The sequence below is a fragment of the Macaca thibetana genome, chromosome 12 (genome assembly GCF_024542745.1).
Source record: "Macaca thibetana thibetana isolate TM-01 chromosome 12, ASM2454274v1, whole genome shotgun sequence".
Taxonomy (NCBI): Eukaryota; Metazoa; Chordata; class Mammalia; order Primates; family Cercopithecidae; genus Macaca; species Macaca thibetana.
Genome location: NC_065589.1, coordinates 21,123,543 through 21,143,245, shown reverse-complemented (window position 1 = coordinate 21,143,245; position 19,703 = coordinate 21,123,543). Strand labels below are relative to the sequence as shown.

The following is a 19,703-nucleotide window of genomic DNA, read 5'->3' as shown; positions in this document are numbered from 1 at the left end:
CATTCCAGAAGAAAGGGGAAGGGAAACAAGAAGAAAGAGATCTGGAGAAGGGAAAGAGCTACTTATTTGAAGAGTTAAAGGACATTAATTTCATTAATAAAAATCATGTCAAAATCCCTGTTAAGAAACGATTCATAAAATAAAAATCCTGCCATCAGCTTTAACGGCAGCCCTGAATGTGCAGAAATAATGGTGCCTGTCCTGGCAATGTTGCCAGAAAAAAGCCTGTTGCCTCTCTTGACTGATACAGGTGTCTAGGATGAACAGTTACATTTCTACTCTCTGGCAATAACTTGTGAGGATTCTGGAAGAAACAAACAGCAAAATTAAAAAGAAAAATAATTCCACAGTGAGTGCATTTGGTTATGTGATTCTTCTCAGGTTGGATTTTCTTCATACAGGAGACAAATGAAGTATTCCATTTCCGTTAACGGAGAATGATCAGAATCCATGAAATATGTTTCTAGAGTCACCACTGAGCTGAAGAACAGGTCTGAAAGTTACAGGCATCAAAACAGAATCTCCTGTCTCCTAACAGCCGTGGGGCAGGAAATGTAAATCCTTGCTGCCTATAGATGGTTTTACAGATCAGTAGCTTCAGCCTCACCTGGGAACTTGTCAGAAACAGAATCTCAGGCTTAACCTCGCTACTCCTAATCCCCAGGTGATTTCCATGTGATTTTTGTGCATGTGGATGTTTAAAAAGCTCTGTTCTAAACTCCCTGTTCTAAATAGTTACGGGCTATTTTCTAGAAAATGTTCAGATGGTGCTTCCATAGAAACATCTCAGTACATCTCACAGGCAGCCATTTATGTTAACCTAACCAGAGACTCCATCAAAAGTATTCCCAAAGGTAAAGTTTGTTTACGATTAAATTCTCTTAAGCTCTCCAGCAGTGTCAATGGTGCAAACTTCCTAGGCAGTTTCCTTCTAAATTAGCCAATGCTACTTGTATTCACCTGGTCTAATCGTTCTCCAAGTGAACAAAAACCTGATTTTACAAGCCAGTGGAGCACAGTCTCTCTTTGGCTAGAAGAATGAGCCTCAGATAGTGTGTTTTATTTCTTCATTAGTGTGCCGTCACAGTGAGCGATCACTAAATGCAGGGCTGCATAAGAATGCTGGGGTTAAAGACAGCATAATGAACAAAGAAGGTGCCTGATTATCATGGCTGTCAGCACAAGGGAATTGGGTTTGTCACCTGGCTTAACCAACTGGTAAGAACTGATTAGAGGCTGGAATCAGTTTGAAAGGCTCCCTGATGTTAGGCTCCTTCCCATCGCCACATCTTGTCAAGAGAATCCGATAAAGCTGGGGGCAGGGTGCGAGTGGGGAGAGTTACTCTGTGGGTCATGTGAACAAGAGGGTCTTTGAGAAAATCCCACTGTCTTCTCTATGGGAATGTCTCCTACAGTATTGTCCAGTAGAATTTTCTGTGGTGATAGGAACATTCTCTGGGTCTTCTGTCCAGCACAGTCTCCACTAGCCACAAATGGCTACTGAGTTCTCAAAATGTGCCAAGTTTAAACAAGAACCTGAATCTTAATTTAATGACTTTAAGGTTAAATAGCCGCATGTGTCAAGTGTCTACTGTACTAGACAATACAGGTCCACTGTATTCACTGAGAAGGGAGATGTCGAGAGGAAGAGCCATAGGCTAAGAATTAGAATCCAGTTCTGCTACCTGACTTACGACTATATCTATTATCAGCAAAGTATAGTTACTTCCATGATTATCCCTATCTCAGAGGAAGTCGTCAGAAGCTTATGCAGTTAATGTTTAAGTTTAAAAAAATATTTATAAGTTTAGTTCTGTTGGCCGGGTGTGGTGGCTCATGCCTGTAATCCAGCACTTTGGGAGGCCGAGGCGGGCGGATCACCTGAGGTCCGGAGTTCAAGACCAGCCTGGCCAACATGGTGAAACCCTGTCTCTACTAAAAATACAACAAATTAGCTGGATGTGGTGGCGTGTGCCTGTAATCCCAGCTACTTGGGAGGCTGAGGCAGGAGAATCACTTGAACCCGGGAGGCAGAGGTTGCAGTGAGCCAAGATTGTGCCATTGCACTCCAGCCAGGGTGACAAGAGCAAAACTCGGTCTCAAAATTAAAAAAAAAAAAAAAAAAAAATTAGTTCCGTTGGAGAGGTCTGAACCTTAACTGTACAATAAATTAACAGGCCGATTTTTGAAAATACTGATGTCTGAGTCCTACCCACCCCCCTAGAAATCCTGGAGTACAGGGCAGCCATCAAGTAATTTAATTATGCACTCAAGGGTGAAAATCACCGATAGAGAGGCAGTGAGATACGCTGTCAACCTGCTGTGGAGGTAGTTTGGGGAAGGAAATGACCAGCTGGAAATAAAAGAGAAAGAGAACAACATTTATTAGATCCCTACCAGGTGCCAGACCTTTGCAAATATTTTCCTATTTCATTCTTAAAACAGTCCCAGAGGTAGATGGTGAGAATTCCAACTTACAGATGAGGAAATTGGGGCCTGGGGAGGGTAAACCTTCTCTCAATATCACAGTGTTGGTCAGTTGTTAGAGCCAAGGCGATCTGATCAGCAAGTTGATGGCGTCGCCATCAGGACTTTGTTTCCTCTTAACTGAAGTGTTGCATATAAAGTAAGTGGGATGTGATCACCATTAACGTAATGCACAAGGCGGTGCAGTGGCTCACGCCTGTAATCACAGCACTTCGAGAGGCTAAGGTCCATGGATCACATGAGGTGAGGAGTTCAAGACCAATCTGGTCAATAGAGTGAAACTCCATCTCCGCTAAAAAGCAAACAAACAAAACAAATGGGTGTTGTGGTGGGCGCCTGTAGTCCCAGCTACTCAGGAGGCTGAGGCAGGAGCATCACTTGAACCTGGGAGGTGGAGGTTGCAGTGAGCCGAGATCACACCACTGCACTCCAGCCTGGGTGACAGAGTGAGATTCCATCTCAAAAAAAAATGAATAAATAAGTAAGTAAAGTAATGCACAAGACCTTGAAGTAGTGAAGTGTAGCAGAAGGAGTTCCAAGAGCAGGTATTTTCATGGACCTTTTAACAATGACACAAAAAGCCACCATCCTTCCTTCCCTTCACCTTGTGGAAAATGACTTCTGAAACATGCAAATGTTACTTTAATTTTTAGATTTTTTAGTCCATCCATATGCTAAAATCAAATTTTTTCCTTTTCCCCTTTGCATCCTTAAGATAAAGCTAACCGCTTTTCCTACAGAAAAACACAATTCCAAGGGCTCAACTACCACACCCTTATTACACATACATCAAATGTTCTAGCAGCACAGACGTGGCCATCTTTGGAGGTTTCCTAAACTCCCAAGTAGCAATACTTGGTAATAAAGTGATGGGCACACATTCCCCCTAAATGCTAAACAGGTCGGCATCATGAGACTGAAAAATACCTGGGAGAAAGAGCCAGGCCCTCCTGCCATCAGAGATAAATTTCATGACACTCAAAATACAATCAAATCTCAGCCTAGAGAAGGCTTTATCTGCATGGAAAGTAAGTGGGGAAGTACATGATGCAAACTGAGGGCAATCATCAAAATGTCAGTCCCAAACACTTCCTCTTGAGTTTACTATTGTGCCCCAGATTCCCACAAGAAAATTGTTGGTAGCAGGTGTGGATAAAGATGGGGAGTTTATTATTAAACTAATCACACAAATGGAACATAGCATGAAAATATTTACATTGGAAAAGAAAAAGGTTGGGACTTAAGAGTTCAAACAAAAGTGGCCACCCAGAGAAAGTACTTAGTCTATGGAGGAACAGGAAAGGGAGAAAGCAAAAACAATCCTTGCCCATTTACAGTTTTTCGGTTTTTTTTTTTTTTTTTTTTAAGAGGGTCTTTTTTTGTCACCCAGGCTGCAGTGCAGTGATGTGAATGCAGCTCACTGTAGCCTTGACCTCCTGGGCTCAAGCGATCCTCCTGCCTCAGCCTCCCAAGTAGCCGGAACCACAGGTGAAAGGCACCAGTCCTGGCTATTTTTTTTTCTTTTGTCTTTTTTTCTTTTCTTCTTTTCCCCCGAGACAACAGAGTCTCCTCTATCACCCAGGGTGGAGCGCAGTGTTGCAATGTCAGCTCACTGCAACCTCTGCCTTCAGGTTCAAGCGATTCTTGTTCTTCAGCCTCCTGAGCAGCTGGGATTATAGGCTCACACCACCACGCCTGGCTAATTTTTGTATTTTTAGTAGAGATGGGGTTTCGCTATGTTGCCCAGGCTTATCTTGAACTCCTGACCTCAAATAACCCGCCCGTCTGGGCCTCCCAAAGTGCTGGAATTATAGGCGTGAGCCACTGCATCTAAACTTTTTAACAGTTACATCTGAGGCTGACCCTAGGATTCTCCTTAACTCTGAATGTTTCTGCTTGACTTGGGACAGCCAGCAAGAGAATCTCCCAGCAAATAGAAACTGTGTGAGTCTTCAGGTTGTACGACTCTATCCAAGGCAGTGTGTGATCTTGGGCACGTTCCTTAACATCTCTGAGCTTGCAGTTACCTTTTCTGTAAGATGAAGATTACATCTACCTTACAGATTTCTTATACTATGAACCAAGTATTAAGATTTTTTCAAGTACCTATTACATTACCTGGGCATAATTATAAAATTGTCATCATCATTATTATCTCTCATTATGAAAGAAACTCTGGAGGTTATAGCAATTTGAATATAAAGTCAGAGAGACCTGGAATCTCACTCCAGTCACTTTAAAGATAGGACTTGATTTCCCAGTGGCCCAAAGTGCTCGAATACCCAAAAAACTTTTATTTGCAGGGTTGTTAGCTCCAGATTGGCCAAAATACAGTTTGTAGTAGTTAGGAAACAAAAGAATAATACTGATAATGGTAACTGAAGCTAATATGTGTGTGTGTGTGTGTGTGTTTGTGTGTGTGTTTTTTTTTTTGAGACACAGTTTTGCTCTTGTCACCCAGGCTGGAGTGTAATGGTGCGATCTCACCTAACTGCAACCTCTGCCTCTGCCTCCTGGGTTCAAGTGATTCTCCAGCCTCGGTCTCCCAAGCAGCTGGGATTATAGGCGCCAGCCACCATGCCAATTAATTTTTGTATTTTTAGTAGAGACGGGGTTTCACCATGTTGACCAGGCTAGTCTCGAACTCCTGACCTCAGGTGATCCATCCACCTCAGCCTCCCAAAGTGCTGGGATTACATGCGTGAGCCACTGCTCCCGGCCAAAGCTAAAATGTATGAAAGTGGCATCATCCTATGCGATTTACATAGCACATAAACAACATAAGGCTGTTTAACACCAACAACCATTAGGAGGTACTGTTATTAACTCCATTCTCCAGGTGAGAAAACAGACTGAAGAGACTCAACAGTCACCCAGCTACACAACAGGCTGGGAAACAAACTCAAGGTCTGTGGAAGGTCTCTGAGCTGAGCCAGAGGCTCTCCCTCCAAGCACAGATTCACCTAATGGAAATTCATGGGCCCAGTGCTCCCTGTTCCGATCAAGGTCACAGTCATTGTAGGGTCTGTGAAGCCCCAAGGGTACATGAAAGGAATGGTAATACCTAGGAACACTGTCCATATAAAGTGTGAGAAAAGATTTCCTCACTCCTGCTCTTCATACCAAGCTTCCCAGCCTCATTCATTCATTAACCCAGCATTTATTAAATGCTATCATTAAACAAGCATTTATTAGGATTTGGGCCTAAGTGCTATGAATACAAAACTATGAGTAGAGAAGGAAGAAGTGTAATGACAACATAAGCAATGATCTCAGTGTACACTGAGCTGTCCTTTACAGACTGAAACCACATTCCCAAACCCTGCTGTCTACCTGTTTCTTCTGCCAGCTGTCAACCGTCCCCGAGTCCTCAGTGCAATGGCAAAGCCACTTATAAATTCCAATCTCAGCTCTAACCACACTGTCAGACAACCTCTAAACAGTCAATCTCTTCTCCACCAAGTAGTCTGTAGGCAGCCGTGCACACTGAAGGCAACCAGAAACAGTGGGAAAGACCCTTTCTTTTTACAAGCATTTCCCGGGCTATGATTGAGAAAGGATGCATGTTTGATCTCAAGTGGCCCCGGCATGATTATCCCGGGAGAAGATCTGGCAGTGCCTTGCTAGGTGTGAATGAAAGCTGTTGGCATCACAGGAAGGAGAGACGAGCATACAACTTACGGGTGCAGGGCATGGAGGCAGCATCATTGTCAGCTCTGAAAAAGCCTCGGTCACAGGTGCACGAGGTGGCTCCTTCCCAGACAGAGTAGCTGTGGGGTGGGCACTTGGCACAGGTGGCATCCGTGGAGAGAGCCTTGTAATATCCAATTTTGCAAGCTGCAGGGAAGAAGAAAAAAACAAACAAATATAAACCCCTGCAAATACAGCAGTGCAAAAATGCAAAGCCACCTCCTTGATTCAGAAGAAGGGAGACATTCTTGCTGATCATTAGCGATCATGTGGCTTGAAATGCAGGTAATGCAACCAAAAACATTCATTGAGTATAGTCGTTCTTTAAGGGCCATTAACATTCCTGGTCAGGTGACAAGAAGTCCAAGGGAAGAAATTTTCTTAAACCTGGCAGAATCAAGTAAAAGCACAGCAAAGTTTACTGAACGCCTTTCTATGTGCCAGATACCCTTTATACACATTATGCTGCTTAATTCTTAGAGCACCCCTTTTCTACAGGCATTATCTCTACCTTAGAAGTGAGGAATTTCAGCTTTGAGCAGTTAATTGCGGGCACAAGACCATACATCTGGTAAGTGTCAGCACCCAGCTTTGACCCCAAGTGTTCTGCCCTCAAAGCCTGTATGCTTAGTCACATGCTATGGAATTTCAGAGTGTAGCCTTTAGCCAACCAGTGGGAAGTGTATCCAAGAGCTAACAAAAAAAACAGTTTCTGATTATTTCCTAATTACAGCTACAGAAAGAACCAAATCGAAAGATCAACAAAGGCAACCAAGTAAAAAAGACGAGTTTGTAAGGCACGGGTCACAGTTTCAGGGTGAAATAATAAAGACTATCAACTGTAGATTTTGGAATATAGTACGCTAAGATGTGTTCTTTGATCAGTGAATATTTTGTGTCTATTTTCGAGTTCATAAAACCCTCCTATTTTTCCCTCTTTCCATTTTTCCAGCACCCTTCCCCCTCCATGCACACACCCCCCAAGAGCCTGGTGTAAAGAACACGGGCCATATAGTTTTTTGTACACCTGACATGCTTTCCATGACTTCATCTTCATAAACATCACACTGACACTGTCATCATACTGACACTAAGGACTACTTTTACTAGTGTGGAAAAACTCACTAATTCTGGGGAAACTCATAATAAAAAATAATGACTACTTGCTCCCCATTCTTTTTTCTTCCCCTAAGGCTTTCATGATCACCTCTCAAATCTGTCTCAATCCCACATAAAAATTGACTAACACCATCAGCACTAAACCCACAGAGACAAGGCTATTAAGAATAAAGTTATTTCATAACACCAGACGTTCAAAGAAAATGTGCCAGTAACCCACAATCTTTCCAGCATAATTCACTCTCATTGCTTTTCATTCATCACGTCCTTAGGACGTGTCTATACTGTCAGAAACAGCAGTGGGGAGAAGGACCTATCAGACGTTTTCCATCAGCCTGGCAGCCAAAACAGAACAGCCATGCTAGCAACGCAGCAGAACTTATTGAAACGAGTGCTAGAAAGAGATCCATGCAACTGCTTGATTCTCTCTGGAGATAGGGCCATCATCTCACTGTCACTACTCATCCGTCAAGCATCTGTACGGCTTCCAACTGAAGTCTGTTCCACCCACTCACATATCCTGTTGGCATTTTCTTAATCATACTCTTGTAATGGCAAGCGGAAAGGGAATTTAGCAGGGGCTCAGGAAGGCACACGGTTACTTCACTCTTACTAACTGAAGTTGTTTATGGAATTTCCTTTAACAAGCCAAAACTTTATGACGTGTGGAGCACCGACAATAAAAGCAAGCGCTGGGAGATCAATCTCTCCCTTATTTGCTTTCGTCTTTCACTGGACCGGAGCATCATAGAAAAACAAGTTGCTCCAATGACTGAGATTTATGTGTCTCAAGTTTATACACATTGCATAATTAGATAAGGTTCAACTTGCAAGGTGCTTTTTTGGTCATGCTTAAGATGGCCCTAGGGTTTTGATTAAAATCAGAAACCCTGACTTTGGCAGGAAGAAGGACTGGGGGTCAAGCCCGGCTTGCCCACATCAAACACAATGAGCCTCTGAACAGGAACACAAACCCGCTGGGTCCCACCTGTCACTCAGTCAGTCGCAGTAGACAAAAGCAACTCGTGGCAACTCAGGACTGCAAAAAAGGCATAAAATGCTTTCATTTTTTTTTTTTTTCACATCTGAATGTTGGCAGAAAACTGCATGTTACTGACTGATTCTCATGCACCCCTCAATTTCAACAAGTATCAAAATGGAAAAACTCACAGCGGGAGTGGAAGATCGACAAGGACAAAAATCTGACCAGTGACTGATCATCACAAGGTCCAAATAGCATATTTGAAAAGCTATTCTGATAAGACTACTTCCAGTTAAAAAATTAAACTCATCTTTTGCAAAAATCACAACGGAAAATGTTTCCTTCAATTTCATTAAATTTCTTACAGTGCAAAAACTTGTTGTATATATTATGTGAATAAGAAAAAAGTGCATATGTGAGTTTCTATTTTTTCCTATTTTTCCTCAAAGCTGGTATTAATATGTCACCAGGAATAAATATATGTGAATTCATTTGGGAAATACAGTTTTATACCAATTTGGAAAATTGAAGGCTGCTGTTCTTTAAACACACGGTCTTTTCCTTTTGCTTTTATAAGCACAGGCAGAAAATACAAAATTGTCATTGTGCTGTTCTCGGCAGCCCTTGCTACCCTTAACACATTCTTTTGTCTCCAACTACATTAAGACCATGTTATTAATATTTCAGGATTCTTACAAAGGCTCTCTTAAAATGTAGTAGTGGCTTTTCACGCACACGGCCATTTTGCTGCCTACATTTAAAATGACCTAGTAAATTGATGGTTTAGTACATTTCTTTGCTCTATGTGGTGCACAGCCTTCCAGCATTTGGTACATAAATGTGTAAGTACATTCTGCATTTATTCACTACATACTAGCATCTTAAAACTTTCACTATCTCTTTCGTTCTAAACAAAACCCCTGTGAAAGATGTACTTGGCATAACAAGCATTGACTGTTAGTATATTTCATCCTTCTATTTTACGTGAGAACTGCTAGACTGTATTTTTGAATACTAACGACTTTGTGAGCAAGCAACTACTTCCTCCTGCCCTATTTCCACTGAAGTTTCACTAGTTAATGAACTATATGAATGGGTGTCTTACTTGATCTTCTAGATATGCCATGGAGAAAAGATTAGTTCACATGTATGATGCAAACTTTGCATTCAATTCCTTTAGCTTTGCTTTATTTCTTCCCGTGGGCTTTAAACAAAAAAAGAAGGAGGAGGAGGAGGAGGAAAAAGAAGAACCAACACTTCTTTCAAATTGGCTCACCTACTACCATAACAACGTTGAATTTTAAGATAGTCTTGGTAATGTAGTATCTTCTGGGTTTTTGGTGCATTGATGTGTGTACATGACAGTATAATGCCCAATTTAATGAGCTGATTATACCTACTATTTGAAAAAATTTCTATATATATATGCCTATGTCATTTTTCTGCTTTTTAGAAATTTAGAATAATTGATAGTATCTGATTGTCTTTATAGTTCATTTTAAAACTAATTTAGTGCCTAAGAGAAGTTAGTAATAGCAACTGTGAAAATAAATATCAAGTAGTCATTGAGTGTTCGTTGTTTTTATGCTCACTGGTCATTTAATTGTCACAATAATTCTGTGAGCTTGAGGCATTATCACTGCTCCCATTTTGCAGATGAAGAAACAGGGTTTACAGTAACTCATTCAAGGTCATACAGCTAAGTGGTAAAGCCAAGCATCTAACTCCAGGGCTTATGTTTTTCCAAAAGTTTTTATGTAAACAAGGTTAAGTTACCTAGAGTTAGGTCTGACCTTCAGCAAAGATATGACTTGGATATAATGAAGGGGTGAAGATCTGGGCTGGTCCCAACTTCTATTTGCACCCCCAGCCCATCCCCTTGCTGCCTTTATCAGCCACACTTTGCTCTCTGTGACCCACTTTCCAGTTCAAGGCCCTTCAGAGCTGCACTGTCCATTAAAATAACTGCCCACCCCATGTGGTTACTGAGCACTTAAGATGTGGCTGGTCAATTAATACTGGCTGTGAGTATTTTAAAATACACATCAGATACCAAACACTTAGTATCCCAAAAGTAAACCATCACTAATAATTTTTATTTGGATTACATGTTGAAAGCAATAATGTTTTAAATGTATACTTAAATTATTAAATTTAATTTCACCTTTAAAATTTATTTATTTTTTTTTTTAATTTTTTTTGAGACAGAGTTTTGCTCTCGTTGCCCAGGTTGGAGTGCAATGGTGCAGTCTCAGCTCACTGCAACCTCCGCCTCCCAGGTTCAAGCGATTCCCCTGCCTCAGCCTTCTCGAGTAGCTGGGATTACAGGCGCCTGCCACCATGCTCGGCTAATTTTTAAATTTTTAGAAGAGAGAGTTTCACCATGTTGGGCAGGCTGGTTTCGAACTCCTGACCTCGTGATCTGTCTGCCTCAGCCTCCCAAAGTGCTGGGATAACAGGAGTGAGCCATTACGCCCGGCCTAAAATTTATTTTTCAATGTGGCTTAAAATTATCTATGTGGCTTGCATTATATCACTATCAGACAATGCTGCTCTAGAAGCTAGAGTATTAAGTCTTGCATGTGTGCTCCCATGTGCACACAGATGCATTCTTGCCAATGCAGGGTGCTGAAAGTGAAGGAGGATGTATGTATCACAATCACCCAAGGACTTATTTTCAAAACTTACCCTGAACCTACTTAGAAGAATCTGATTCACTTCCTCAAGTACTGCTCTCAGCCAGCTAGCTAATTTTAAAAACCTAATTTGGGCTAAAGTACTAACAAATGGACATTAATGGGGAGTTAAAAATTACCTTCCCAGGTAACAAATTTGCACCTTAATTTAGAGTCGCTTGAAGGTCCGGAAATTCCAACGTTGATTCTCTAAGGAGAATCTGAACCATTATGCGAGCTGGTCCCCATACAATATTTGGCAAAGAGAGGCTTATAGGTCTCTCCAACCCTATCTTGTGGGCATGATATTAGGGGCACACATGCCCAAAATGGTTCCATGGGGAACTCTGCCTTTTGTGTACTGGATACATAGTATATCCAGTATGCTTAGGAATCTATGTTAGAAATATCAAAGTCACTTAATGACCGTTATTAAATTAGTTCTTCGATAAATTTTTCATTTGTTAAACTATTTCTTAGGTTAATAATGTAAGAAAAAATGATGGGAAAGAAAAAATATCTGTCGAAAAGCATTACAACTTTTGAAGTTTTTGTGAATATGTACAAGCCCCAGCCATCTTTGGGGAAGGTGTGAACATTAACCAATTAATTCTCCATAGTACAGATGGAATATTAAGGCACAAAGGTTGAGGATTTGCCCAAGGCAGGGTGGATTTTCTAACACAGCCAATATGGCTTAAACTAATATGCTATAGATCTCTTCTCTTTCTTTTCAAACATGCAGGGTGAAGATGGACAGTTGGGACTGTTAGTGGACCCATCTCTCTTCCATTCACGAACAGCCAAATGCTGGCAAATCCATATTGTCCAAATCGCCTGCATTCTACAAGTGATTTGACTGCTATCTGTCGAGAATAGTTAAAAATTAGATTGTTGAAGGGACCTTAAAAATCTTCTCATCCAGGGATGGGCAAACATTTCTGTAAAGAGCCAGAGGTCAAGAGGAAGACCAAGGATATGATGAAGGTATTTACATAACAAGATAGAAAACAAATTTTTACAATTTTTTTTTTAGTGATAGAATTCAAAATATAATAGTAAACCATTAAGTACTTTTTTGCAATACAGATTATTAGTGAGGAGAATGGAATTCTTTGTTGGAGAGAGAACATTTCACTTAATTTGGTTTCAAAGAAAATGTTCATTATTACCAAATCAATTCCAAATGTCATCTATTAAAAAACATCCTTAGCTCTCAGATCACACAAACACTGCTGGCAGGCCAGATTTTGCCCAGGCGTCATAGTTTGCCAACCAGTGGTCTTGCAGGACATTTTCATTTTTGAGATGAATAACTTGTCCACGGGTCCTTTCTGGAGCATGCCAGGATTGAGCCTCTACGCCATGGTTCCTCTGTTACTCTGCAGTGCCTCCCTAAGTTTTGAATCACAAATTATAACAAAGTGCATGTTCTTGCCATCGCTGCAAATGAGTAAACTTTTCATCAACTATCTTACTGGAAAAGCTGATTTTACTCAGTACCATTATAAGTAAAACCACTTTTCAAATCATTTTCTTTTTTTGATTAAATGGTATGGCCTGATTTGGGAGCTATTCCTATACCATTCTGGGGACAATTTATTTTAGTCAGTTCAAATTTCTGCAATTACAAATTATGATTAATTTTATATTTACATTGTTTTAGGGTTTTTCTTTCCTGAGGATCCTGAGCTTAAACTGTTTTCATCTATGAAATGAAAGAATGATACTGATTTTTTTTTTTTATTTCTGAGCCACTAAGTTCACGAAACAACTACGATAGCAATTGAAATGCTTTGTGTTGATGACTGATATAGACAAACAATGCCTTAATCTTTTGCCTGTGAAGATGGGTTTACTCTCAACCCCGAGTCTGAGATAAAGACAGAGGCAACAAAAAGCGTTCAAGAGCTTTGAAAGATGTAACACGTCTCTCAGGTGTGGCCTAAGCTCTAGTTTGGGACACTAGTTAACTAAGGAAAAGTTTTTAAACTGGAGATGACCTGAATCCAAATTCAGCAAGAATGCCAAACTTCTCATCTCAGAAGCTTCTCATCTCAGAAGATCAGTAGTTTCTAATCTTCCTTCTCAGAGACTAGCATGTATCAGAATGACTTGAACAAAGGATTTGTTAAAAGACCAATTGCTGGTCTTCACTCCTAGTTTATGATTGTCTGGTGAGTACTGAGAATTTGCATTTTTTATATGCTCCCAGGCAAAATGTGTCCCTGGACCTGATGACAACATTGCTGGTCCAGAGACACATTTTGAGAACCACTGCTTAACTGTAAATAGACCCGAGTCTAAGTAAAAACTTAACAATGCAGTTCATCTCAAATAGGTTCAGACCACCTCATCCTTTCTCTAATACCCAAATGCTAAAGGGACAAATCATTATCAGGAGAAGAACAATTGGTTTTGGAATTCATTGTGGAGTGGGGAGAGGGCATGACAGAAATCTGACATGTTTGAGGCCAGGTGTGGTGGCTCATGCCTGTAATCCCAGCACTTTGGGAGGTCAAGGCAGGCTGATCACCTGAGGTCAGAAGCTTGAGATCAGCCTGTCCAACATGGTGAACCCTGTCTCTACTGAAAAATACAAACATTAGCCAGGCGGCGTGGCCCACGCCTGTAATTCCAGCTACTCCGGAGGCTGAGGCAGGAGAATCACTTGAACCCATGAGACTGAGATTGCAGGGAGCCAAGATCATGCCACTGCACTCCAGCCTGGGCAACAGAGTGAGACTCTGTCTCAAAACAACAACAACAAAAAAAAAAAAAAAAGAAAGAAAAGAAATCTGACACGTTTGAAATATTAAATTTAAATTATTTCTCATGTTTGAAATATAAAATTTAAATTATTTCTCAAATCAATATGAATGCGCCCTGTAATGCCCCCCAAATTATGGGACAGAGCCTGGAGTGAAATATCCTTATAGAAATGGATTGCCACCAAAGAGAAAGGAAAAGAGATGAAACTCACACACAGAACTCTGCTATGCTAAAGATTACACCACGAAATTCAAAGGAAACTTACCAAACTAATACTGTCTCAAGTAAGTAGTTATCCTCTGACATCAACATTGTGAACTGATCATTGCTGTTTTTTGACATTGTGTTTCACAAGTATTAAATGATACATTTAATTCTTACTTATTTGATTTCAAGTGTTTATTTGATACTCTTCTGTTTTCTGGATAGTAAAATCAAAATAGTACAACCTGATTGTTGTTAAAAATTACTAAATAATTAAGTCCGGGCCCAGTGCCTCATACCTGTAATCCCAGCACTTTGGGAGGCCTAGGTGGACGGATCACCTGAGGTCAGGAGTTCGAGACCAGCCTGACCAACATGGAGAAACCCTGTCTTTACTAAAATTTCAAAATTAGCCGGGTGTGGTGGCGCATGGCTGTAATCCCAGCTATTCATGAGGCTGAGGTAGGAGAACCACTTGAACCCAGGAGGTGGAGGTTGCAGTGAGCCGAGATCGCGCCATTGCACTCCAGCCTGGGCAACAAGAGCAAAACTCCACCTCAAACAACAGACAACAACAACAACAACAATTACTAAATACTCAGACTTAGTTATTTCGAGATTTTTTGTGCACTCTGAGGAGACTAAATTCCAAAACACGATTGCATCACCAGAAATTCAAGTTTATCTCATTCATAAAAGTTTTACTTTCTCTAGTAAACCTCTGAGAATTCAGAAAAGATGTACTGAGTTCTTTGGCTCTGACTTAATCCTGGTCTTCAGTCGCTTCAGAACATTATTTTACAATGGCTGTAGGGGAGAGAGTAGAGATGTAAAGGTTGAAATAAAATTGAAATGTTTAATTTTGGTTACCTTCATCAAGTTTATAAAGGAATATACCAGACATCCATTTAGAAAGGTTAAAATATTTAGGACAGAGACGTTTCACAGCCAACAACAGCAAGAATGTAAGTAAAGAATGACAAAAGCACAAAACAAACTACAGACAAATCAATGGTTATTTTTCTGTCTGACATACATACTCACTGTCTGGTGGTCTCTTTTTGCCCTGCAGAATAACTGACAGCAAGGGCAGTGGGAGACATAATGGGAAAGGCCTGAACTTGGTTTTTAGCTTTGCCCCTTATTAGATGTGTGAACTTGAACAAACTATTTAACTTCTCTTAACTTCAATGTTTTCATCTGTAGGGCTGAAATGGCGATGAAATGAGATAATACACAGGAAGATAGAAGACAGTGTGTGCTGCGTATAAGCTACGCACTAAGAGTAACTCATTATTCCTATAGCACGGTGCCTGGCTGCAAGAGAGGAAGATGGGAATGACCAATAGATTTTCAGAAAACTTCAAGATTTTTGTTTTGTTTTTAAATAAGACTGGATATAATTTCTAAAACACTATGGGATAACTTCTCCATTATTGTTTTTATTTCTTCTGTTATTAACATGCGGTAGAAAACCCAAGATTGAAGTCTAACTCACAGCATCTGCAGTTTAGTAACTATAGACAAGATTGGCAGTATGTAAAAAAATTTTTTTTTTTTTTTTGAGACGGAGTCTCACTGTCACCCAGGCTGGAGTGCAGTGGCGCAGTCTCAGCTCACTGGAAACTCCGCCTCCCAGGTTCACGCCATTCTCCTGCCTCAGCCTCCGGAGTAGCTGGGATTACAGGCATCCGCCACCTTGCCCGGCTAGTTTTTTTGTATTTTTTAGTAGAGACAGGGTTTCACCGTGTTAGCTAGGATGGTGTCGATCTCCTGACCTTGTGATCCACCCGTCTTGGCCTCCCAAAGTGCTGGGATTACAGGCTTGAGCCACCATGCCCAGCCAAAAATTTATTTTTATTTAGACAATTTAAACACACTTCTAAAGTTACAATAAATTATTGTATTGGCTTTGGAGGTTTCTTCTTTCAACCAATAGTTCATAATTCAGATCATCTCCTCTGGCAAGGCACAATTCTATCCTATTTTCTATGTTCCATCTCCTTCCATTTTTCCCCTCTTACCTTGGAGGTAGTTTTCAGAAAAACAATGAAAAAAAGTGACAGAAAAAATCTATGCTGAAAATTGATTTGCTCTTTCAAGAACAGAATGTAGTATAATCCCATAAATAGATGAGTAATTCTAAAATGTCAGATGAAGATGGTTTTCACAAAAGATTCAGTAAATTTTCCAGAAGAAACTTTACATAAAGCCTGCTAACTCTAAATTAACCCTATAAAAAATATTAAACACAAACAAAAAGAACGCAATGGGGGAGATAACTTATTATCTTCCCATCTTGCCATTAGAACAGATCATCTGATTATTTGAGGAGCTATTTCTCTTTGGTGAGTTTGGAGGGAGTGAGCTTAAACAGTAAAAGTTCCAAAGTAAGTAAACTAAACACATTCAACCAAACTCTCTAGTTTAATTTACTTCTCTGAAGAGTAAATTCCACTGTCATAAACTCTACTTAAAAGCAGCTCTGCTTCATATATGTATAAAGGTAATGGGAATCAAGATTGTTCGCTCTGATCTCTAGTTGATAATCCTGGGGTTCTCTCTCTTCAGGGCTCCATACAAAAGCAATGAGGCCACCAAATTTCCATGGAAGTAACTGGTAAGACAAGTGATAGGCTTCTGTGTTTTTGAAAAAAAAAAACAAACAAACATAATGCGTTCTGTTTTAAAGTGTAGACGTTGCTACCAGGTTTGACAAAAATACCCTTGGAAACTTTTACTTAGTTTTATCATTGCAGTTTTCCCTGTTAAAGTGAACTCAAAATGGCCTCAGAATGACTCTGTACTTCTATGTTTGAGTCCTTGTGGAAGAACTATAACCTAACTTAATAGGTAGACAAAATTGACAATCTAATTTAGGGGTATGCACCTATAACAATCGCTGAGTCTTGACCAATCCCAGCAGCCGTGCTTCAACCTCTCATACACTGCTGACTGTACAAAAGGCAAACGCCAACCTGTAACCAATCCAGCTGTTTCTGTACCTCACTTCCAATGTCTGTATGTCACTTCCGTTTTTTGTCTATAAATCCTTCCAACACATGTCTGCGCTGGAGTCTATCTGAATCTGCTGTGATTCTGGGGGCTGCCAATTCATGAGTCATTCATTGCTCAATTAAGCTCCTTTAAATTTAATTTGGCTGAAGTTTTTCTTTGAACTTCCCTCAGGTGGAAGCTAATATGAATTTTTGATTAATCACAATAGAGCATTGTTAGAAACAAACAAATACATTATTTCAATTCGATAAGAGATGACAACTTAAAAATAGAAGGCAGTACAGCAACCTGTAATCACAATAATTCCTCTTTAAAAAAAGTTATTTCCTTAAAGATCCCTTATTCTTACTCTAATCTTTGTTCTAATTCATCTACTTAGAGCACTGAAAATTGGCTATCGAAAAAAAAAATTATGGATTTCAATATTGCCTTATATAACAGCTCAATGAAACAGATACCTAAGGCTCTACAAATTTTTAAGGTATTTTCCTTTTTTTCCCTCACACCTGAATTTCACATAAGAATGATTATGACTTTCTTTAGTAAATTTTGAGATTAAAGAAATATTAATTTGATTTTCAATAAATTAATTCTACTAGAGATATGACTTCAAGTAGATTAAGCAGAACTTAATTCAATGACTCTATAATAATATTTTTAAGTCATAAAAGCCAAGTAAACTTGTTTACCCAATATGCTGAAGTTTACATTAGGTACAGAAACAAATGGATGCTAAAAGTTAAAATGACCACCATGTAAGAAAAAATATCAAGAAAATCACATATTTTAGATAAACTAAATGCAGAAAGTATATAATCATATTTTGTAAGAAAAGCCCTGCCTTTAATTTGAACTAAATTACTGAAAATATCTGGAAATACTTTTGAAAGATTTAAATAAGTGCTACCATATAAACTATCAATCCTCACCACAGCTAGCACATCAATCACAGCCCTGAAATGCAAATCAGGAGACACTAACACCTAACTTGATTGCCCAGGACATTTCACAGAGGACCAACCTTTTTGATGAGTTGCTATTGTCTTCTTTACCCTTTGATATTTGGGTTACATAAAGATGAGTGGCTCATTATACATCCCCTGATTACAGATAACAGGTCAGGGCATTGAATAAAGGAAGCAGCTGTTCTTTTCTTCTTCCTCTCCTCACACTAGCCCATCTGAATTTAATACATGGGTCTATGCAGATTAGAGTCATTATGTAGAAATTTCATCCATTATTAGGTATGTGCATTTATTCATTCATTGGGCCATTTATGTTTTAGCAAACATTTATTAAGCCTTTACATAATGATAGTAATGGTAATAATGAGAGCAACTATTTATTGAGCACATAGTAAGAGCTAAAAGACTGGGAATATGAGGCTGTTCCCTTCAGGAAGGAAGCAGACCACTGCTTCCTCTCACATCTTAAGGAGGGATCTCTGGCAGAGGTGCTTTGAGACTTTCCTGGGGACCTCACCCATGCACCTAACCCAGGCTCTCTGATTGCCGAGGTAACGGAATAGAAAAACCACCCGAAAGAAAAGGTGACCCCTGAGTATCACCTGGAGAAAAAGAGTTTAACCAGGAAGCTGGCTTCACCCAGAAGAAGCTAAAATAATAGTGACTGCTAGCCTGGAACAAAACACTGCAGTGGGTGCTGTGGGTATCACCCAAACTAATTTAGACAAGAATCCTCTTTTGAGGAGAGCACAGTCCAATAGGAGACATAAGTGATTGTGTCATTAACTTCATGCATATCTTATACTTGCTCAGTTCCTCTATTTATTTTAAAGTAAAGGCTGTACAGAGGCCTGGGAACGAATGAAATATGTTCTGAAGCCAGGGTCAGACCAAGAGAAACACATGTTGAATAATTATTTGATTAACTCTGGCAGCGTTGCTAGTCATTGTCATCCCAACGACTTTACAGCCTGAGCTGTCAGGAATCATGATTTATGCAGCTGAAATGACTGTAGTCATAAGTGCTCAGTGTGCCTCTTCTTTTTTGTTATGTTGATGGGGCTTGAGAATCACACACACACACAAAGCAGAACCTTTAAAAGACTGAATTCCGCAGTGCTACAGTTATTAGCAATGTATTACGATTCTCTGCTGAGGTTTTTAATCCTGGCTCCTCTGATGGGTCACCTTTCAAAAATGAGTGTACGTATGAAAATGTTTCTGAAACTTTTTGAGCACACAAGATATTTAAAAAGTGATTTATATTTAACAGATATGCTCAGGTTGAACATCTATTTTTGGCATTGCATGTAGTGGACTAATGATTTTATACAACTTTCTGCCAGCATTTAATATCATATGTGTTTGACTCTTTCAACATTGCTTATGTCTGAGGAGCATAAAATAAAAATTCTCAAGGCACTCCTTGAAGAGACCTAGTCTAGACTAAGCGAAATTTATGGAGAATTTGCACTGTCTGTTTTTGGTGCAGTATAAGGAAGTCCCAGGGATGGTAGCAAAGATGGGAGCCCCAAACGCTTGAGATAACAGACGATGATCTTGCTCTTATACAAAAGGGTGCTGGCAACAACCCACCCTTTCCCAGTGACTCAGTTATACTCCTGTAAGCTGGGGGAGTTTGAAAATCTACCTCAATGCATTTCCAATTCTTCAGCTTGATGGATCATTGTCCCAAGAAATTGGTTTGAATCGGTAGCAGAAACACACAGTGTGACAGTGGACGGTCCTCTGCACCCGGTTTGACAAGGACAACTTGGCAGTTTGTCCGGG

At 39.9% G+C, this 19,703-nt stretch overlaps 1 protein-coding gene across 1 annotated transcript in view; it reads right to left on the bottom strand.

The window, feature by feature from the left end:
* Window positions 1–19,703, bottom strand: part of EPHA4 (EPH receptor A4) — a 156,946-nt gene that overhangs the window by 75,989 nt on the left and 61,254 nt on the right. Inside the window, exon 5 of the mRNA XM_050752480.1 lies at window positions 6,169–6,324. Coding sequence (XP_050608437.1) covers window positions 6,169–6,324 — 156 coding nt within the window. The remainder of the gene's footprint in view (window positions 1–6,168; window positions 6,325–19,703) is intronic.